The sequence below is a fragment of the Simochromis diagramma genome, unplaced genomic scaffold (assembly GCF_900408965.1).
Source record: "Simochromis diagramma unplaced genomic scaffold, fSimDia1.1 OVJJ01000501.1, whole genome shotgun sequence".
NCBI classification, from domain to species: Eukaryota; Metazoa; Chordata; class Actinopteri; order Cichliformes; family Cichlidae; genus Simochromis; species Simochromis diagramma.
In genome coordinates, this window is record NW_024387320.1 from 1,018,614 (window position 1) to 1,034,457 (window position 15,844).

The 15,844-nt window shown below is 40.4% G+C and overlaps 1 protein-coding gene across 5 annotated transcripts; it reads left to right on the forward strand.

The window, feature by feature from the left end:
- The first annotated feature begins 1,432 nt into the window (after positions 1–1,432).
- Positions 1,433–15,547, forward strand: glra2 (glycine receptor, alpha 2). 5 transcript variants are annotated; one of them, XM_040005708.1, is made up of 9 exons: positions 1,433–4,115; positions 4,736–4,857; positions 6,929–6,996; positions 8,334–8,557; positions 9,672–9,754; positions 9,848–9,985; positions 10,080–10,294; positions 12,224–12,373; positions 14,154–15,547. In XM_040005708.1, the coding sequence occupies exons 1-9, from the start codon at positions 4,030–4,032 to the stop codon at positions 14,433–14,435; spliced, it is 1,368 nt and encodes a 455-aa protein (XP_039861642.1). In that variant the 5' UTR covers positions 1,433–4,029; the 3' UTR covers positions 14,436–15,547. The 5 variants fall into 5 exon arrangements, with proteins under 5 accessions (XP_039861642.1, XP_039861641.1, XP_039861646.1 ...); XM_040005707.1 differs by lacking the exon at positions 6,929–6,996 and adding an exon at positions 7,072–7,139 and having other exon boundaries at positions 1,435–4,115; XM_040005712.1 differs by lacking the exon at positions 1,433–4,115 and adding an exon at positions 7,072–7,139 and having other exon boundaries at positions 4,746–4,857.
- The last annotated feature ends 297 nt before the right edge of the window (positions 15,548–15,844 follow it).

The window sequence follows — 15,844 nt, forward strand, 5'->3', positions numbered from 1 at the left end:
CTTTGTATTTCTTCAACATTAAGCAGTATTTAAATTTAAAATTCCCGACTGGGGCAGGAAACATCATAGACAAACCTCTCCGGAACAGTATGCTGCTCAAATTGATTCTGAATGTGACAAGCAAGTCATCTTTAATGCATTCTTCCATTTGACAGGCTGCATGCTAATCATTTTAATATTTGTGCAAGCACATCAAATCTTGTATTCTGCCAGTGAGCTTTTAACTGTATACCTTTACACACACCACTAAATGGCACATGTCATAATGACACTATCTCTGCCACAGAAGTTTTCCCACTGAGAGAATACTGAGAATACTCAGTAGAGCACTCATCGGTTTTCTCCATAAATATCTTTTTTTAAAGGCAGTGAAAATGAAAATTTGATTGAAACCAGTTAAGCAACTGAAATTGCATTCAGTCTTCAATTTATTCTTGCATCATTTTGACAGCAGCACAACCAGTGTGACAACTCTCGGCGAGACGAGCCTACAAGCCAGAAATAGATAAATTATGAGTTTGTGTCAACATGGAGCAGACATTGGCCAAGAAAAAAGTACGTGTAGATGAGCTGTTTGATGCTCGGGTGACTGCACAGAAACTGGAACTCAGGGGGAGATGTCCCGACATGTAGATCTAAGTAAAACACGATGGATTCACTGTTGCTTAAAAAGTAATTGCTTAAGAAACTGAGCTGTGCATTCGATAAGATGTGTACATCCTGTAGAAACATTGTGGCATTTTATTGTTTCTTTTAATCTCTTTAAATGTGTAGACATGGAGTGACTGTGGAGGATGGATGGGGGTCTAGACTGTGGATCAGTGGGTCTTCAGTGCTCAGTGATGGAGAAAGGCTCTCTGGCTGTCAGTGTGCTCCTACTGATGAAGCAACGCTGTGATTGACAGATGAGTCTTAGTGAAGACCACCACTGCTCTCTTCACTCAGCTTGAGGGATAACACACCCTATAAGGAGGTGCATCCTTATGAGAATTTAGGCTTTTTATTGGCTTGGGGTTCATATGAATCCATAGCTGTAATACCTAGAGAAGAGTAAACATTGTTTCATGTGACCGCGTTGCAGACAAACTGTTTGCACTGTATAATCTAAATGACTTTATCATTCTCTTGTGTGGAATGTAGGAACCTCAAAATAGCTTCATTTCGCTGTGAGAGAGAGCTTATGATAATTGTGTTGGGTGTTTTGGCACTAGAGAATTCTCAAATCCTTGCTTGTCTTCAAGAATCCCCTCATTAAATCCTTTGCATTCTTTCTCCGGCATGTTGTCTCTCTAAAATAGCTCCAGCCACAAGTTACCTCTCCGTATCCCTGCTAGGCCCCGAGATCAGCTCCATGAGTTGAATTATAGAGCAGAAAAGTCATTAAGTGGGATAAAGATACAAAGAATCGATGAGGCAATGGATACTCCGAAGCTCCCACTTGTCTTCAGTCCAGTGCACATGAGCATCAGGGTGGTGTAAAGTCTGCTTGTTGTTTCCAGGTGAGCTCTCCAGTCAGTCTACAACTCCGCAGTTGCTGATGAGGATCAATAATGACCACCTACCCAGACAACACAGAACTTGTTCTTCCTAAATAAATAGTTGTATGGACAATAATAAATGTAAACAAGTAAACAAGCATTAGTTTTGGCTGCAATTCTATAGGAGAGAGATTATAAAGTTGAAGCCCCTTCGTTTAATTTCATAGTTATAAATTGTGCAGCAAATCCTTATGGACATCACAATAAAGCTGATGATGTAAAACCTCTAATTCCCCAAAGAATAACAGGCAGCAGCAACCAGTCTTTGTTGTTGTGGGTGGGAAGCTTTAAAATAGCGCCTGTCCCGAGCCTGTAATTTTAATAGCTATATGAAAACTGCTGGATAAATGAGACCGACAGGCATTTCTTGTCTAAAGGATTGTCCTGTTTTATTCACAGAGAGAGGCCCACATCTCTCTCTGTCTCACACACACACTCTCTCGCCTCAGTGACAAGCAGATCTGACTTGTTCTCCTTTAATTATGTGACCCACCTGGGCTGAAGTCTTTCCTTATGGAAACTAATGGCCAATTGAAGCTCTGGTTTGGTGTCATTACACAGACATGCCAAGTGCACCTGTCTCAAAGATGGGAAATAAAGGGCGTGAGTGCAAAGACGATTTTGGCTCTTACCAGAGAGAAATGTATTCATTAGAGAAAATACCGGGTTTTATAGGTGTTATTGCCTTGAACCAGACACGCTCACAAGTGGAGTTATCCACATAAATGGTTGACACAAGACAAGACAAACTTTGTTTTTTTGTTTTTGTTTTTAACTTGAACGTATTTATGAAAAACAGTACATGTGCCAGTTGTTCAATAATTCATGCAATCATTCAGTATTTATAATACTTCAGAACAAGCCATACGCAAGACCTCTGTTGAGACATCAATGTTAAATCTGCAGACTTTGGCAAGCCATGCCTTCCTGAGCATAAGATACAAAGTGACACTTTTATGACAGCATTAAAGGGGTTGGCGGTGGGGTGGGGTGAGGGGAGTGACGGCTTGACCTGAGAAGGGCTAAGATGATCTGTTAACTGGTTAGTAGCCAAGTGTCGGGCTAAAGTGCAATAAGCGTGTGATGTGCTGGCAGTAATCCTACAACAGGAGTCCTGCACTTGGCTTGAAGTGAATGAAATATTTTCTTTTCTCACTAAGTTTAGCTGCTTCCTCCTCACCACATGCCTGTGCGTTCATGTGGAATGAGTCATTCATGCCTGTGGTCCATAAAGCCTCACAGCCCACTCACATCCTCAAACTGCCAGGTCCCTATCCACTCTCTGCATCACCACCAGCAGCTTATATACATATATATTGAACAGTTATCACCCAAATCTGTGTGGCGGCCTTCTAAACCTCAGTTCCTCCACCCTCAGGCTACAGCCACCCTGTAGTAGCCTTTATTTCCTGCTGTCTCCGTCTGTGTTTGTCAGTCAGCTTCTCTTCGGTTTCGCTCTGGGAGGCCAACCTTTCAGCATTTCCAATGATGTGCCTTGGAAATCTGTTTCCAGGGCAACCGGGGTACCAAATACTCTCCCAGCAGCATCTCGCTAGTGCGTCCTCCTTTGTTTACACTCTTGATATCTGTGAGGACGTAGGTTGCTCTAAACACATTTGGGTGGGAACAAAAAAAAACAACAACACTGCAAATATATAGACAGGAACGGAGTGAGAGTCACACAGTCAGTTTTATGTTATACACCCACAATATGTAATATGATAATGGCAGCCCTGAAGAATAGATCTGCTTTGTAATAAATCAGATCCTAAGTAGATGTCGATTTAACTAGAAGCCCACACCACCGTTCAGCTTAAACGCCGTGCATCATCTCTAGAAAACACAAGGAATGTTCTAAAACCAGTTGATTCTTACGCGCAGCTGCGCGCTCCCAGAGTTCCCCCATTAAGCCGATCTCGTGAGGTAAATGCTATCATTTAAAAGCGTCGTCATTTAAAGACAATGGAGACAATTTCTGAGTGTCTTTCAAGTGATTACCTTCCTCGTTTATTTGACTTATTGAAAACCAACTCACGTCCGCCACTTTTAAGCCTTGCGCTTGCGCGTAACTCAACCGGGAGCTGTCCAAGTGCTGAAATGAGAAAAAGGCGTTCCTCTCTCATTCCTTGACGTTCCCCCCACCTGAGAAAGATCTCACTTCATGAGTAACAACGCAAGCCAACGGGCTGTTCTTCTCAAAGCCCGCTCTTACATCTCAGCCAGCGCCACCGAAGCAGAGCTTCCAGCTGATGCGTCTTGGAGTTTCACCTTCTCTACGTCTGGCCACTGGACTGATGTCTCTTCACACCTACGCTTCGACAAATCTGTTTGCGGGAGTTTCATGAAACCGCGTTGAGGAATGTCTCCTGTATATTTCTGTGACAAAAGAAGACCCAAACGCCCACGACTTAGTCCGGAAAAAAGCGGGGTCCCTATCTGGATTATGTGTTTGACTAATGTAAACATATGGAAGAAATAGAAAAGTGAGCACATGGGGAAACCACCAGGAATGAATCGCTCCCTTATTAAGGTTTTAGCAGCTTTATTCATATATCTGATGGAGACAAACAATTTCAGGTAGGCGAATCTATTTATCAAACACATTTGATTCAATATCCGTGAAACACTTTGTCTCTTCCAAGTAAAGTTTGGAAATTTAGATGTTAGAAGTTTTCGATGTTAGGGAAACGACATGAGAGCAGCGACAGTGAAGACATTTCTGAACAAAGTTGGTAATTGAATATGATGTGCTTTTATTTTCAAAACTCTTTCTTGATTAAGATTTTAATCATCGATTGTTTTGTCTAGATTATTCTCTAACTAAAATATTATTAATACAAATAATATTCGTATTGGGAAATTTGGTTTGTACTTAAATGGTGACAGAGACGTTTACGCGTGTGATGGTATTTTCCCTTCCCCTCTGGCAACTCAACATTGCGTTAAAACATGGCTACAGCGTGGTGTGGTATCTGTGCGTGAATCTTTATCAACAGAATAATCCTTTCTTAGAGGAGAAGCCCACGACGTCGAAATCCCATCCGATACGTTTGTGCCAATTAACGCATTTTTTCTGGTTTCGCTCTGCGTGCCCACCACTGCGAGGCAGCTGCTAGGGGAAAGATAAGGTTTAACTCCCGATTCTGAGCTCTGACTTGAGTGATCCAGTGATTTTTCTCACCATGTGTGCGTTCCAGAGTTGTGGACGCCAAGGAGCACGATTCCAGATCATCCTCCAACCTGTCTCCATCAGACTTTCTGGACTCACTCATGGGTCGCACGTCTGGGTATGATGCGCGAATAAGACCGAATTTTAAAGGTTTGTTTGTCACGATCTTTATGTTTTAACATAATCTCCACACGCCCCAAAAATTTCTAGAAACACAGCAAGTTGGGCATCTTTACTTATATGATTCACTAAAATGACTCAGAACACACAATCACTTCAGTCATCAGTAACATGATTGTTCCGGCTTGAATGAAACCACAAATTAATTCCTCATTATAACATTGCGTGCATGTTTTCATTTCCTGAAAATGTGTAAAGCAGAATCCCCATCATGATAACATCATTTAAAACGGATGCTTGTAAATATCTCCGTCACAGAGAAACAAATTGGTTCTTGCAGTAGACAAGGATGCCACCATGACAGGCCAAATGATGGATGGTGCCCCCGTGGCAAGGCTGCAGGCTACTGACTTCCTCTGTTGTTGTTGCTGCTGTGATGCTGAGGACAGACACAGCATCACAGCACTGGAACAGAGCTGAGTGAGAAGATGCTAGCCCAGCGGCGTTCAGGCCCACTCCAGGCTGGGTCAGGTGGACAGGGACTTGTTGGGTAGCTGAAGCAGTCAGACAGTACAGCACAGGAGCTAATCAGACTCAGAGACACATGGCCCAGATCTTTCCTTCCCATTTGAGGCAAAGGGGAAAAAAATGCTTATTGCTGAGATGGACTCAAGATAAGAGGAAGATAGCCTGCTTAATACCAGCTGGCATTTTTTTTCTTTTTTTTTGCTGAGGGATGATGCATCACTTCTAGCCTTCAAAAAGAAAAAAAGCCTGATTTTATGTTTCCGGTTATTCTTTATTCTGATCACACACACACACACACACACACACACACACACACACACACACACACACACACACACACACACACACAGAGAGAGAGAGAGAGAGAGAGAGAGAGAGAGAGAGAGAGAGAGAGAGAGAGAGTTCTGAATGCACACGCATACATTTTCTGGCAAGAACCCCCCCCCCAACATTTGCATGAGCTCACTTCATCGTAAATAGATGATTTTGCTTCTGAACCTGCTAGTCACACTTTGAAGAGTGTTGAACTCATTTTCTGAAGGTTGCCCTAGATTTCCTTTGCGTGAGTTTTGTCGTCAGCAGCAGGTACTGCCATATTTTTCTGCTTCCACTGTTAAATGTAGCAAGCTAACGACAAACTGAGGCAAATATTAATACCAAGCTCCATGCAATATTGATGAAGAAAACACAGGGGAAGGGCACTAGGAAGGGCTTACAGCTCCACTTATCAGAGAGAAAAAGAGAGAGAGAGAGAGCGAAAAAAGATTTGCTTTGACTTTAAATGGCACATAACCTGCCAAGCCTCGCAAAGAGATTTCAGCTCAGCCTCTTCTATACAGAAAAAGATGACACTATTCATCAAAGCATGCCGGGCACTTCTTACTCACAGTGTTGGAGAGAAACTGCTCAGATTTGATACAAAGAAGAAAAGATTGTTGTAGAACTGCAACCAGAGAGTGTTTTCACTTTTAAAAAAAATACTCTAGATGACTTTCCCAGTTGATTAGAAATTAATTGTTTAGTAAAAAGAAAGGGAATGTCAGTGACAATCCCAGCTTCATCATCCAAATCAAAATTCGTCACATAAAATAATCACATTTCCGAAGCCAAAACCAGTTATTTTGCGATTTTGTTTATACTGAAACAACTCTTAGTTAATAGAGTACTTAACATTACATTTTGTGGGGATTTCTAATTGATTATCCAGCCAAAGGTACTTTTGTGTTTGTGTGCATGCTCCTATCTGCATGTGCACGTCTCCTCTTGTGTTGTGTAAACACAAGAAAAATGTGTTTACAGCACGACAACCTTGAAAGATTGCCTACATTACCCTACAAGACATCACTGCATCATTATAACATTAAGCTGACACAGTGGTGCCTTTACTAATTAATAGATTTTTCCTGCCCCGAAGCTCCCTCAAAAACAAAAGTTCAAAACACCGCTTGTTCTGTGAATGCATATTTTACGTTTTCCTGTCAAAATATCTTCCCCACCTGAAACCCAGTCATCCTTTATAATACGTATGGTTTAAGGCTTTTTCCTGTCATGTCATTGTCATTCCATTTCACAGGTCCCCCTGTAAACGTTACATGCAATATTTTTATCAACAGTTTCGGCTCTGTCACAGAGACAACTATGGTGAGTTCCTCTGGTATTTGGTTGATTTTTGTCCTGTACAATGTGTCAATATGTTATCTATTCCTCAACCTGCAGGTCCACCAGTTAATGTTACCTGCAACATATTTATCAACAGCTTTGGTTCTATAGCAGAAACTACAATGGTGAGTTGAGCGTTGTATTTGGACATGTTTTAAAGCCCTGACCTCTCCTATGGAGATACGACTGAATCATCCTGTTTTTACTTAGCCTTGCTGACCTTTTTTAAAACATCCTTCCATGCCATGTCTTCCTATTCATTAAATAAGATTTAGTTCTTTGCCATCAAAAAGTTTATTGGCGGGCTATCCAGTCAAATATTGGTTTCTGCTCCCATGAGTCTGGTTTTACTATTTCATACAACAAATCCTGACAAGTCACTTAAGCAGAGCCAATAATTAACAGTGGGGGGCTGGGGCTTTCAAACAAACTGATGTGCAATGCATGAGGTGTGAAGGCATCCAGCCCCTGAAGGGTAAAAATATAAAACCTGCAGGGTTGCACTGAAACTAATCAGGATCAAATCGTAATTTGTGATAATAACTACTTAGATCATAAATGGAAAATGATAATTTGCGCAGGAGGTGGAACATGTACGGTTGCCAGGGAATTACACAGTATTAAGACGGGCATGCAGATATTTGGAACCGCCAATATGCTGATAAAATGTCAAGCAACATAAGGGCTTCTCATCATCGTGACATATCAATTACATTGAGCTGTGTGACACTCAGTCTACTGCTAACTGTGCTGTCAGATGCCTCCTCTTCAGGCTCTGCATCTGATAAACACCTCATTTAGCTTCTCTTGCATAATTTTGAATAAGAAAGGTTATGGTGAGGTCAGTGGCTTGTGAATGCAGCTTGCAACAATACGTAGTCATGAAAGTTGCCATTAGAACAAATGTATGATAATTAAGATTAATTTTGATGGTATTGCTGAATGATATAATTTTTGCAAAATGTGCATTGGAACAAATTTGTCACTCATTTTCCTTTTATTATGTTTCATGGATTATTACTGATGTTACAGGATTGCTTTCGATCCTTCTGAATTGCAATAAAAGTTTAAAAAATGATCATCAAAACACACTGGAAGCACCAAAAACATTCATTACTTTCTGGTCTAAAGATGCATTTCATTTATGATTTGTGTATTAGAAAAGTAAATACAAAATTTCCTGTATTTACTTTGTCAAAAAGAAGGTTATCTAGTATTAAAAACTGATACCAGTGATTGACATTCCTCCATCAGCATGCATTCTCATAACCTGAATCGCTGCGCTGCAAAATATGCAAAGCCGCCTGTCGTCTCCGCAGGATTACAGAGTGAACATCTTCCTGCGGCAGAAGTGGAATGACCCTCGGCTGGCGTACAGTAAATACCCAGATTCCTCCCTTGACCTGGACCCATCTATGCTGGACTCCATATGGAAGCCTGACCTCTTCTTCGCCAATGAGAAAGGAGCCAACTTCCATGACGTCACCACGGACAACAAGCTGCTGAGGATCTTCAAGGATGGGACTGTCCTCTACAGCATCAGGTGTAGTACTTCACAGGTTTTTAAAGACAATTTTAAAAAACCGAAGAACTGCACTAGAGCATCATTATTTGAAAATGTTTTAATAATTATTATTTTTGTGATATTGGCACAAAATAGTTTCTGGACATTTTTTCACCACCAATGTTCTCTAAAGGGACAAAACGAGGAAAAATAACTGGTAGATTAGGAAGCGGCAATAATAACTTGCCTTTTACACAATTTGATATTAGTGTAGCTGAAGCAGAAATCTCTGCTGAATGCACAGATTACCGCAGGACATGTTCACTTACTGCCTTTCTTACACTTTCTCTTAAACATCAAAGACTGTCAATCTGCAGCATGCAATTTGAAACAGATTTTTATCTCACTGTGATCATTTCTTTGAAACTGTATAATTTTCTGAACTGCAGCACATTCCCATGTGCAATACGACTGCAAGAGGACAAATAAATCTCAGGGGCGCTGGTGAAAATCTAAAGTAAAGCCCAAACTTAGAGCTGAGAAGGAAGGGGGTATTTTTCTCCATGCTGGTCTTCTATTAAATATGAAAAGATGTTTGAAAACTTAGGATGCATACCACCACAAGTACAGGCCAAAAAGAAAAAAAACTTGTAAAATGTGCTGTATTTTATTACAATACAAAAGCCACATGCAACATCCAATTTTCTCTGCAGCGATGCGATATAAAGCAGATCAATTCTGAGTCCATTTGGAAAGCGGCTCAACTCTGAGTGGTGCTCAGGTGTTAAGGTATCGCGGGCCAAGAAGAAAAATGAAAGGTGGTTAGCTGCAGTCTCCATTCATGAGAAAAATGACAGAGTGAGCAGACTGTGGACCACAATGCATCACAGAAACAATAAGTTGCAGTAATGAAAGTGTAATAGGAACCTGCTGAAGGGTATCCTACATGATATGTTGGAGGTTATGACACAGGAGAAAGAGCAGCCAATACCTGATACAACTAAAAAAAAGTACCAACTGTAATCTAATTTTTCAAGATTTCTTTCAATACGCATGTCGAGCTGCTAGTTTGAGTGTTAATAAGCCTTCTTTTGACATCAAATAACACTGTTGTTTGTTACATTTTACATTGTGACCTTGTGTCATGTTACAGGTTGACTCTCATTCTATCATGCCCGATGGATCTGAAGAACTTTCCAATGGACGTCCAAACTTGTACGATGCAACTGGAAAGTTGTAAGTGCTGATCTTTTTATATTCCAGATTTTTGCTACACTTTCTAAAATGAGAATCTACTTACTAAATTCACCCATTCTTTTCTGGCTCTAGTTGGATACACCATGAATGACTTGGTGTTTGAGTGGCTGGAGAACGGTGCAGTACAGGTGTCGGAGGGACTCACCCTGCCTCAGTTTATCATGAGGGATGAGAAGGAGTTGGGCTACTGTACCAAACACTACAACACCGGTCAGCATTTATGTCTATGTTTCAAACAGCTGACATTTCTCCCAGGTTGATGGCTGAATTGCATTTTTAAATATGTTTTCTTGTTGATGAACAGGGAAGTTTACCTGTATTGAAGTTAAATTCCACCTGGAGCGCCAAATGGGCTACTACCTGATCCAGATGTACATTCCTTCTCTCCTCATTGTCATCCTCTCATGGGTGTCTTTTTGGATTAATATGGATGCTGCTCCAGCCAGAGTGGCGCTGGGAATCACCACTGTGCTTACCATGACCACCCAAAGCTCTGGGTCCAGGGCTTCTCTTCCAAAGGTAAAACCTTTGTTTGTTTTCCTCCAGCAGATAAGCACAAGTCTTGTATGTGGCAAAAACATATGAAGCTTGAGTCCTAGGTTTTGTTAGATATTTCTCATTCGCGTCTCACGTTGAACCATGTTCCCACAGATGTCTTTGCTGTTTATAGTAATTTGTACAACTCACCTGATCTGGTCTGAAAAGACTTGTGATTAGCCAAAGTGTTTCATGTCATATCACAGGGTAAATTTTCTAAAGCAAGAACGGAGAGCACACAGGAAGTAACCTAAAAGATTAATATTTCTTTTAAAAGTAAAAGTTTGTTATGGATATGCAAGTTAAATATATGTCTGCTGGCAAGATTGTCTCCAGGTGCTCCGACTTCTTCCCACAGTCCAAAGACATGCTTGTTAAGTTAATTGGATGTGTGTCTCTCTGGGTGAGCCCTGTGATAGACTCGAGACCCTCCCTCTGACTCTATGACATCCTGGACAGGTTTCAGCCGCTCAGCTAGGAGAGCGGAGGATGGACAATGCAGTCAGTATGAAGTCAAATTGCAGTTTAAATATTAAATATCAAATGTTGCTATTTAAGACTGATCGCTGGTACATAAATCCACCTCTGAGTTTTTACATTTTTTGTACGTTTACATCCATTATGTAATTATATTGTTTGAGTGGTTGTCATAAATATTTATCATTTGAATTAATGCAATCAAGGAAAAAATAGATTTTATAACCATAACTATAATTGGCATTTGAATAAATTCTGTCTGACACTGCTAGAAAGCATTCATAGTTTATTAAAAAGATAGTAGGTCCCTGCAGTTTTAATGTAGCTGTAGGCACCTAGAATCCCAGCTGTACCTTGAAACAAAAGCAACCAGTGGATCAAACAGATTTTACTATTTCTTCTTTAGGCAGTCAGTGCAATGAGCTGAAAATGGGTGCTGCTCCTTTAGTGTGAGACTCAGGCATCAACATTTCACACAGAGGATGGATTTATAACTCAAAAATAAACACTGAACCAATTGAGAGAACAAACAAAGCAAATCAAAGCGTTCTCCACAGTGGACTGTTTAAACTACAGCTCAGAGCTGTTGTGAAAGCCACTGTAATACATCAGAGGATAAGATACTCTATTTTTGTGTTTTTGTAGAAGCACAGCTGGGCCTGATACAGTTCACAATATGTAACATTTTTGTCATAAACTGTGGTCATTTCAAGGCATAACAAAAAAAATTGTATCAAGTGTTAAAGGTACTGCAGAAACAACACGAGTCAGATGATGATCAGTCACACATCAGTCTGCACATGAGCACTAAAAGGCCTCAGCCTCGTCAGAGATTCTCATATGAAAGACACGTATGCTGATAAATATTTAAAGGCAAGCCTTTGACAGCCTCAGTGCACGGACAATAATTCAATATGCCTTAAGTGCCCTCTAGAACCAGAGATGTTTCTCCACATGCTAATCAGCTGTCATGAAAGGATGGGGTCACACTGATGAGCAGAAAAAGGTTTCAGCCTCATCTTCACTTTCTCAAAAGAACCAGATCAAAGTCAGGGAACTACAGGTACAAAGTAATGCCACAGTTCTTTTTCTTTTAGCAGTTGAGACATTAATTATTTGCTACTGTTAAAGCCACGCAATCACTGACACTGCTGGCAGCTCTGACACACTTGTTAGCAAACATTATCTGTAATTACAGCTATTTAGAGGTCACAATTAACTGAAGGAGCAAAATAAAAGGAAAAACACAGAAAGTGGCTGTGGAACAACTGATAGACAACAACACATAGGACTCAAGTTTAATATTAATAAAAGAGAAATACAAAAATTAAATAGCGTTCTCAGCTAAAGGCTACATTCACACTTTATTTTAACTGTTAGCCAATGCTGTCAGCTTGAAGAATCTAACAAAAAAACATCTGTTTTCTCTCCCAGGTCTCCTATGTGAAAGCCATTGATATCTGGATGGCTGTGTGTCTGCTCTTTGTATTTGCTGCATTGCTCGAATATGCTGGGGTTAATTTTGTCTCCAGGCAACAGAAAGAGTTCCTTCGCCTGAGGCGAAGACAAAGAAGGAATCACAAGGTAGGCTTTCGAAGTTTTCACATGGTTGCTCTTCAAACTTTTTAGCCACATTAGCAGCTTGTCTCTGGGAACCCAGTGACAGGTGGGGCCCACAAGCCATTGAACTCCTAGTGCCGTTCCCAAGATGGGATAAATAGGAAGGGTTGTGTTAGGAAAGGCATCTGATGTAAAACCTTTGCCAAATCAAACATGCTGATTATCATAGCTAAGATGGTTTGGATGTGGGCAGAGGAGGGATAGTGGATATATTGGGCAAAAGGTGTTGAATATGAGGCTGTCAGGCAGGAGGAAAAAATGATGACTACAGGGAAGACTGATGGATGTAGTGAAAGGGGACATGCAGAGGGCTGGTGTGAGAGGTGCCAGTGATATGGTGAGATGAAGGCGGATGATCTGCTGTGGCAACCCCTAAAGGAAGAAACCAGAACAAGAACAAGAAGATGAAGAAGAAGTAGTGTGTCTCTGAGGATGAGCATCAATAATACCTCTTTGGTCTGAAACAAAATTTCTCATTAACTATTGGATGGATTGCTTTAAATTTTGTAAAACATTTGTATGGCTCAGAGCATGAATCACAGTAGATCAGGTATGTAAAGTCTCATGCCCTTTTTTTTGTTTAAGATGCCGAAAGTCAAAATTTTCACTCATATTTCAAAATTTACCAAGTGAATTACTTTAGAATTTGGTATAAAGCTCATGAGTCCAGAAAGATGCAGCCTAACTATAATGTGCTCGAACCAAGGGCAGACTCCAATGCAGGAATCGGACAGAGCTCTGGATAAAAGTCTATAAATCTTGTTTTAATGGGCAGAGCAGGGGTCATACACAGGCAGACTGTCCATGAGAAAGGGGGTTGGCAGTAGGCTCAGTCGGAAAAATAGTCCCAAAATAAAATCAGCCAAACTCCAGGGATTTAACACTCATGGTGATCGGCAGGCAGGAGGCATGAGGTCATATAAAGTCAGTCAATAAAACACTGGTTTTATTTGGACTGCATGACAAAAAGGGAAAAAACTTCAAAAGGAAAGGAGAAATGATATTTCAGAGTCTATGTAGGTCATCATACTGTTGACTGTGGCCACCGTGATACTGGCCTTTGTGATTTCAGATGTGATGGATGGATTTCTACCAAATTTTGTCCAAAGAGCTGGGTGAATTGTCAGTGTGAGTCAGTTTAGTTTTACATCACAAAAAGCACATATTCTAACTACAAGTATGTGGCAATTACCATGTTTCAGCTGTTGATTTGAATGACAATCTTTTAAATGGAGAAAAAGGAAGTCTCATGTGCAACCCAGGAGGAACTGCTATAGTTCCTTCAGAATAAAAGAATACAACATAATAATAATGGTCTTGTTTTGTTATCCCGGTACCTGCAAAACTGCTGACTTCCTATTAGCTCTAACTCTATTTGCTATCATAGCCATAGAAACTTGTCAGGGGCGCTGAACACATGCACCTTTATTGCTGTTTGTCTGAATTAAGATTCACCCCCCCCTGTGACCCTGTATTGAATAAGCAGAAGGAAATAAATGGATGGATGGATTAAGATTCATCTCCCGAAGCAATCTCTGTAAATGTTTTTTCGCCACTGTGCATCAGGTTATCTTGGGAGTTTATTTTAAATTAATTTGAAAGTGCAATATCTCATGATTAATGTTCATGTTCATGTGGGTTTGTTGAAAAACCTTCAGTCATTACAAAGTAAAGCCTAACATCTGAGCTGGAGGCTTTTAAAAAGCTCTAGCAAACTCATCCACATGTGCATGTCACTTTTCAGGATGACGATCTGCGTGAAGGCCGCTTTAATTTTGCCGGCTACAACATGAGCCAATGTCTGCCAACAAAGGATGGCTCAGCTGTTAAAAATGCTGTTCCAGCTCCCAACCCTCAACAATCAGCCTCAAAGGACATAGACACCATGAGGAAAAAGTTTGTGGACAGAGCCAAGAGGATCGACACGATCTCACGGGCCGCTTTTCCTCTGGCTTTCCTCATCTTCAATGTCTTCTACTGGGTTACCTACAAGATCATCCGGCATGAGGACATCCATAAAAAGTAAAGACTTTGCCGTCGGCTGAGAACATATTTTACATTTCTCAGATTGAGAAATGCTTAGAAAGCACAGGGAGATGAGAGGGTAAACTGTGCATTGAGAGGCACCATTGTGGTAATGGTGGTGTTCTTTCAGGGATAACGTACAATATTTATGAATCGTACAGTAATGTTCATGATTTGATAATGTGAACAGTTGTTCAGACACAGATGCTTTATTTGTTCTTGTACTGCTGCAAAATATTTTCTGAAGATTATAGAGAAAAGGTCTTAGCTCAAGACTCACTAACATGCTGGAGAAGATGGACCAAAATGATTTTGAATTGATTCAGCCTTGAGGTCTACAACCAAGAAACAGAGGAACATTCCATGAATCCGTAACTCTAAGGTAGCTCTGTCAAGCCCTCAAGACGTTTTGCAAATTTTCTTATCGAGGTAGCATAGGACTGTTTTATAATGGACTTCTGTCATAGAACTTCCACCCTATTTATACAAAACATAGCTCTCACATAGCATTACATAACTTTTGGGGCCAGGGACCTCTAAAGAATATGTTTCAAGAAGCCCTTAACAATCGTAACACCACATTAGCTGATGTGGTAGAATCGCTGGATGATGTTGAATAACTCAGTTTCTTAATGCTTGTCTGCTACTTAGATGGCTAACAAGCCAAGCTAAACAGCACCCCGTCCTTTTTTTACACAGTTGTCACACTTACATGTTTCAGATCAATTTTATTATTAGACAAAGACAATATGAATAAATACACAATGTATTTTTCAAATGCTGATTTCATTTATTAAGGAAAAATAGCTACTCAAAACTTTGCGATTATAGCCAAAACCTGATGACTGGTTGTTCCAGCCTTGGCAGTAAGAACTACAGTCAAGAGTTTGAGATAATTATTTGAGCCATTCAGATTTTAGACATGCTGGTGTGTTTCAAATCATTGTTCTGCTGCATAACCTGCTGAAAATGATGGCTGGGCATTCTCCTATAGGATATTCTGGTACAGAATTCATGGTTCCATTAATTACAATGAGTCATCCAGATCCTAAAACAGCAAAGGAGCCTCAGACCATGACACTACCACCACCATGCTTGACCGTTGGGATAATGTTGTTTTTATGAAATGCTGTGTTAGTTTTATGTCAATATGTAACACAACAAAAAACCCTTCAATGAGTAAATAACTTGGTTTTTTGTTGTGTTACATATTGACATAAAACTAACATAGCATTTCATAAAAACAACATTATCCCAACGGTCAAGCATGGTGGTGGTAGTGTCATGGTCTGAGGCTCCTTTGCTGTTTTAGGATCTGGATGACTCATTGTAATTAATGGAACCATGAATTGGTTTCTCATCCGTTTCTTTATATTGTGGCATGAGTGTCAAGTAGTCAACTTCACCTGG

Coding starts and splice junctions, on each gene's coding strand:
- glra2 (XM_040005708.1), top strand. CDS start 4,030: ATGGGGAAACCACCAGGAATGAATCGCTCCCTTATTAAGGTTTTAGCA. Junction 4,858..6,928: donor AATAAGACCGAATTTTAAAG/GTTTGTTTGTCA, acceptor TCCATTTCACAG/GTCCCCCTGTAAACGTTACA. Junction 6,997..8,333: donor CTGTCACAGAGACAACTATG/GTGAGTTCCTCT, acceptor TCGTCTCCGCAG/GATTACAGAGTGAACATCTT.